General features: G+C 45.5%; 1 protein-coding gene across 1 annotated transcript in view; it reads left to right on the forward strand.

Annotated features, from left to right (window-relative positions):
• Positions 1-3,832, forward strand: part of FAM120A (family with sequence similarity 120 member A) — a 103,215-nt gene extending 99,383 nt beyond the window's left edge. Inside the window, exon 18 of the mRNA XM_039879817.1 lies at positions 1,926-3,832. Within this exon, the coding sequence (XP_039735751.1) occupies positions 1,926-2,237 (312 nt within the window). The 3' untranslated portion in view covers positions 2,238-3,832. The remainder of the gene's footprint in view (positions 1-1,925) is intronic.
• Positions 3,833-6,000: the final 2,168 nt, after the last annotated feature.

Consider the following 6,000-nt stretch of genomic DNA (forward strand, 5'->3'; position numbering starts at 1 on the left):
TTGTATTTTGAGAAGGACCGATAATGGAGGGCAGCTTGCCTCTTGGAATTTCTGACCCATCCCTCTTGTCTCATGTTGCCTTCCTGGTGGGGCCAGTTCTAAGAGGATGTGTGCAGAGGAGGCAGTGCTGCCTTGTGCTTGTGGTCAATTGGTGGCGGGGCAGATGCCTCGCAGTGGCAAAGGCTTATGTTAAGAATTGGCTGTAGAGAGATATAAGCTAGCTCTCCTCGTTCCTCTGGCATCTACCATGCATGCCCCCCTTCCCCCTAAAGAGTGACTGTGAGGAGGTTCCCTAACAAACAGGCCCCTTGACGCAGTTCCTGCAGTAGACATCTGTGAGGGGGCTACTCCATCTCCACTGGCAATACCACTGCAGGTGTTAGTTTAGTCCAGCAGGTGGACTTCTTCCTGAGAAAGTGAGAGCTTTGAGGTTTGAAAGCAAGTGCTTGAAATCTTCAGTATTATTTTTCTCCTCTTCTTAGCCTGCTTATACTCTTATTTATCTCAAGGTTCCAAGAAAATAACAGTAGTATAGACTTCTGGAAAAGTTTACATTAGTGTTTGAGCTCTAGGATTGAAAACTAAAATGAGAAAACACTGTGGGGCACTGAGCTCAGAGGGGGAACATTGTAACTGCTGGTGTAGAAGAGGGTGTCCCTAATGCAAGAGTGATGGGCACCTCCAGCCCCACTTTGGGCTAAGCAGATGGCCTTTATTTTCAACCAGGCAAACACCTGCATCATCAGAGTGATGAGGAGTAGAAAGCACTAGATGCATAGCCATCTTGTGTTGAAAAGAGGTGGGATGTGGAGCTGCTTACCTCTTCTGGCCTCAGTTTCCTCATCTAAAAATGACCGTTGGAAGGGAAAGATGATTAAGATTTTCTTCAGTAACAAAGCAGTCTCTAACAGTGATTCTCAGCCCTGGCGATATCACCCTTAGAGGACACTGGCTTTGGTTGATTGTCACAGCTTGGCTGAAAGTGCTACTGGCTTCTATGGGCAGAAGCCACCCTACAATGCACAGGACAACCCATGACAGAAATATGAGGTATAAAATGTCATGATGCCAGGTGAAGAAACCTTTAGTGTAAGATGTAAGCAACTGAAAGGTCTCAGTCTGTCTTTACAGTTCCTTAGAGTGAGGCTTTATCTTTCAGGAAATGTGCTGACTCAGTCTCAGTGTTTATTTTTGCCAGATAATTATTTTTAAATCTGTTAGGAGGAGGGGAAGACACTTTCAGAAGAGACAAGCCACAAACGCGTGTAGGATTATCAGTCAGGCTTGTTTCTTGCTAAGGGTTGCCCAGCAATGACTTTGATTTGCTTCATTTCTCCATTTCCCAGTAGAAACCAATATCGGCTGCCTGTTGCAGGCAGATGTGCCAGTCACTGGTCATGTGGGGAGGTGTGTAGTCTGAAATTTCAGAGTAGACTTATTGAGGGGCATCTGTTACTTTAAATGACTTGCTGCTATACAGAAGGCCTAGATAGGGCTCCTCAACTGGGGCTCTCCCTCATCATCAGGATATTAACTACAGGGAAGTTGACGGGTGGGACCTCGTAGTCACCCTCTAGGGAGATGTGGAGGTATACACGGCAGACACAAGAGGAATGAGAAGGAAAGCCAACTTGTATCTCCTCAGTAGCTGCTTTGTAACTGAAGAAGTACAGTACAAACTGCTGAGACAGGAGAAGCTTCTGCCAGATGAAGGTCAATCAGAAGCAAAGAAAGTATGTTATGGTATAGAGAGTGTATACAGAGTGCAGAATAGAATGTATAGAGAGTACATAATCTGAGGTACACAGCCATGCACGATATTTTGTTCCTGAATCTGCAGCAAATGTTATAAGGCCTCAGTTAGCACCCCCTCTCCCACTTTATCAAAAGCTGCCTTATCACTTGTCATCCTTCATTTTAAACAGGGCAAGCCTCCTTATGCTGCTTCAGCAGAGGAAGTGGCCAAAGAACTGAAGTCAAGATCCGGGGAATCCAAGTCCTCTGCCATGTCTTCAGATGGGTCCCTGGCTGAAAATGGAGCGGTGGCTGAGGAGAAGCCAGCTTCCCAGATGAACGGGAGTGCGGGCGACGCCAGGGCCCCCAGCCACTCGGAAAGTGCCTTGAACAATGACTCTAAGACGTGCAATACAAATCCTCACTTAAATGCACTAAGCACAGACAGTGCTTGCCGTGGAGCCGATGCTCTGGAGGCGGCTGTCTTAAAGCAAGAAGAATAAACTTATTTTTTATAGAGGGTGAAGGATGCTGGAAGGATAAGGATTTAGGAATATCTGGAGAGAAAGAGAGCCTACAGTTATGTACATTTTTTCCTTTCCGTAAGAGAAAAATGAGGACTTTGGAAATTCGGATCCCTCTTTGATATCAGAGATTTAAACAACACATTTTTTAGTTTTAACCAGTTGTAGTCAAAATGCTACAATAAAACAAAAAGAGAGAAAGAAAATGAAGAGCATTTGACTCCCACATTTAAAATGAAGTACACACAAAGTTTAAACTGGTTATGACAAAAGCCTGTAGTTGTGTTTCTTGAACTATAAAGAAAACAAATTTTGGCAGTCTTTAAGTATATATAGCTTAAAATATCATTTTTAGCATTCGGCACCATATGTATGCCATTATCTTTGATTTTGCATTACTGTTCACAAGAAAGCTTTAAGGCTTTGATTTTATGATTATGAAAAAAATAAGGCACAACCACAGTTTTTCTTTCTTACTTAAATTTCATCACTGTTGATGTGGTTCTTTTGCGTTAAAAGAAAAAGTGCAACTATCAAAACTAAAAAATTATAGAGTAATATTGCCGTTCTGATTTTAAATATACAGTACATCATACATACTTTACAAGCAAGTTAAATGGACATAAAGTTGAAATCATAGAAGATGCAAATGACCTTTCAAAATCAACACAATGTGTTCTGAAACTTTTCGTGACTTAATACCATGCATCTGTGATCAATGAACTATGTGGTTTTGAATCGGATGTAGACCATTAGTGCTACTACTTGAGCTAAACTTCTGCATGGTTCATAATTTTAAAAGTGTGTAGTTAATATTATGCATGTTATTGTCCTTTCTTCCATTCTTACCAGTATGTGCCCATTTGCAAAACAAAAATGCTAATAATCAGTAATAGTCCTATAAAAGATGTTAACTCTGTTTAGTCATTGACTGATCTTGCTCTAACCTTAAAATTTTGTGATTATTGACCTCTGTTGCATTTATTCTAAAACCCCCCCAAAATTATCTAGCTGTTTCGAATATCAACATTACCCTGGTGTATTCACTGCTGTATGCATTATTGTTCTTTGTTGCTGTTTTATGCCTTCATATTAGCAAAATATGAAATTCCGTGGAAAAAAAAATCCCTTTGATCTTTAAAAAACAAAAAACAAAAAAAAAAAAACAACCCCCTTTCTGTAGCAGGAAACAAATTGCTTGTTCTTGAGAACTTTCCCATCAAGAATTTAGTAGAAGCAGGTATACTTATATCATTTTGATGTTTTTGTTAATGTTTCCAAACAATGTACTTTGAAATCAGAATCACTTCTTATTCGTTTTCATATAATTCTCCTGATGCTCTTCATCACACATTAGTGATCAGAAACGAGATGTAATTCCCCAATCCCTGCCCGCAAGACCTGAGTAGGATCTTACTGTAAGTTGAAGGGAGTTTTGCCCTAACTCATGGATTGTGCAAGAATGAACTGCTGTTGGGTTTGACTGATTGTAGATGGGTTGTGGTGTGGTGTATTGAAGGCTATTGAATGCAACTTACAATGCTTAATAAAAATCTTTATTCTTTTAGTATAAAGAATGGTGTGGCTTTAAATTCCTTGTAAAAACATAACGTTTACTGAGGTTTTATTCAAATTGAAACAACTACTTGAGCTGGTCAAATAAATAAGATTTAGAAATATTTTGTTCTTTGTAAGTAATTCTAGGTTTCCAGTTCTAAAGGAACATACATAAATGGTTAGTATGAATATTATGCTGATGTCTGAGTTTCATAGTTATCAACAAAAAATTCTCTGATAGAGCAGGCTTAGACATTTTTTTCTAAAAAAGAAATGTAATCTTGATTAAACTACTTTTTAAAAAAATCCATACTTCATTCAGATTTGTTTAGTTTTTACCTGATGTTCCTTTTTGTTTGGGGATCCACCACATTACATTTAGTTGTCATCTCTTCAGACTCTCGGACTGTTTTGAGGAGTGCTGATAAGGTATTTTGTTGAATATTCCTCAGTTGGGATCAGTCTGATGTTTTTCTCATGAGTCAACTGGAGAATATAGTTAATATGACTTATCACTGTTGATTGACCTTGATTATCAGGCTGAGGTTTAGTGCTGTTTAGGTTTCTTCACTGTAAAATTGCCCCACCCTTTTCCATCTGCGCTCTTTGGAAGAGAGTCACTCTGCACTGCCCACACTGTAGGAGTGAGGAGTTATGCTTGAGTATCTAAATTATGTAGTGTTATTGCGCATGGCAGATTTGTCTTTTCCCTCATTTCCCCATACGTTTTTACATCAGTGAGTTCTGAGTGCTTAGCACAGGACAGGGTGGCGGCAGGCTCTGAGTACACTTTACTGGTGGTTTTCTGAGCATCCATTGTAAACCTCTCATGTTCTAACAACCTCAATAGTGCTAAAATAGGAAATGCTACTTTAGGAGCACTGTTCTGGGTGTTTTGGCTCATTTAATCCTCACAGTCCTATCAGGACGACACTATTATAACCACCACTGAGGGAAAATAACTTTTTTTTTTTTTTTTTTACCCTAATCTGACACGGTTAGAAAGCGGTAAAGACAGCTCCAAATCCGTGCTGTTGGACTCGAGTCCACGCAGCTGAAGAGCCGGACCTTTAGGCTGTCCCATCCCCTTGGCTTGGCCCCACTGAGCGTCCCCTGCAGAAACCCGTGTTAGGTCGCTGTTGGCATTGTAGCCGTGGCGTCACCGGTGCAGGGACTGAATGTGCGCGCTCGGCGCCTACCGCGCAGAACCCCGGGCGGGGTGGGGCCCTGGTGGGACCGGGAGGGGAGAGAGAGCGGCCTCGGGCTCCCTGGGGTAAGCAGTTGAGGGAAGACGTGGGGCGGGAGAGGTTGCGCGCTTCCTGCCCCGCGCGGACGACAGGGTCTTACGCGGGACGGACAGGGCCCGTGCGTAAGGCAAGGCGGGGCCTGACGTGGGGCGGGGCCTGTTCACGGGGCGGGGCCTGTTCACGGGGCGGGGCGGGGCGGGGCGGCTCCGTCTGCCTCCCTCTCCACCCCGCGCTGGCGGTGCGCGCGCACCTCCCTGGAGTTCCGCAGTCCCGCTCCTCCTGCGCTGCTGCTCAGGCCAGGCTCGCGGGGTCCGTGGTGGCGTCCTCACCGTCGGCACCCGGAGCTGAATTCTGCTCGCGGAGCGCCAACAGGGCCCTCGGGGACGGTGGCGGCAGCCGGGACTTTTTCCGCACGGTCATCGATCAAGTCATGATTTCCAGAACCCGGTCGCGAAAGACCCTCCTGGACCAGCAAATCCCCGGTCTTGGGCCGCGCGTCCCGGCAGCCCGGAGCTGCGCGCCCCCGCGGGAGTGAGTAGAATTGGAGCGCTCCGGCTCTGCGCGCAGACTCGAAGTGCCCTGCACTCGCACCGCCGCGTCTTTGGGATAGTGGTGACAGGTGATGAGGACCCAGCCCAGCGGGCCGGCTGGACGGCCACCTCGCAGGTGCGAAACTCTTTCAGTCCGGTGTCTCCCACAGGTTTCTCCGTGGCAGGCCGTGCTTCCAGTGCCTGGCCCTGCTCCGGAGGCCAGCAGTGCCGCCCCTGCCGCGACCCCGCACGGCCCTCACATTCTCTGGGCAGACCCACCGCCTGGCGAACAGCCCATGGTTCGGACAGGAGAGGGAGGCACGGACTGGGCAGGAAGCAGAGGAACATCGAGGGCACCACGCGTGACTGCGACACACTGGCCATCCTGCCCACGTCACCAGGATCGCA

This window comes from Pteropus medius, unplaced genomic scaffold (assembly GCF_902729225.1).
Source record: "Pteropus medius unplaced genomic scaffold, Ma_sr-lr_union100, whole genome shotgun sequence".
Classification (NCBI taxonomy): domain Eukaryota; kingdom Metazoa; phylum Chordata; class Mammalia; order Chiroptera; family Pteropodidae; genus Pteropus; species Pteropus medius.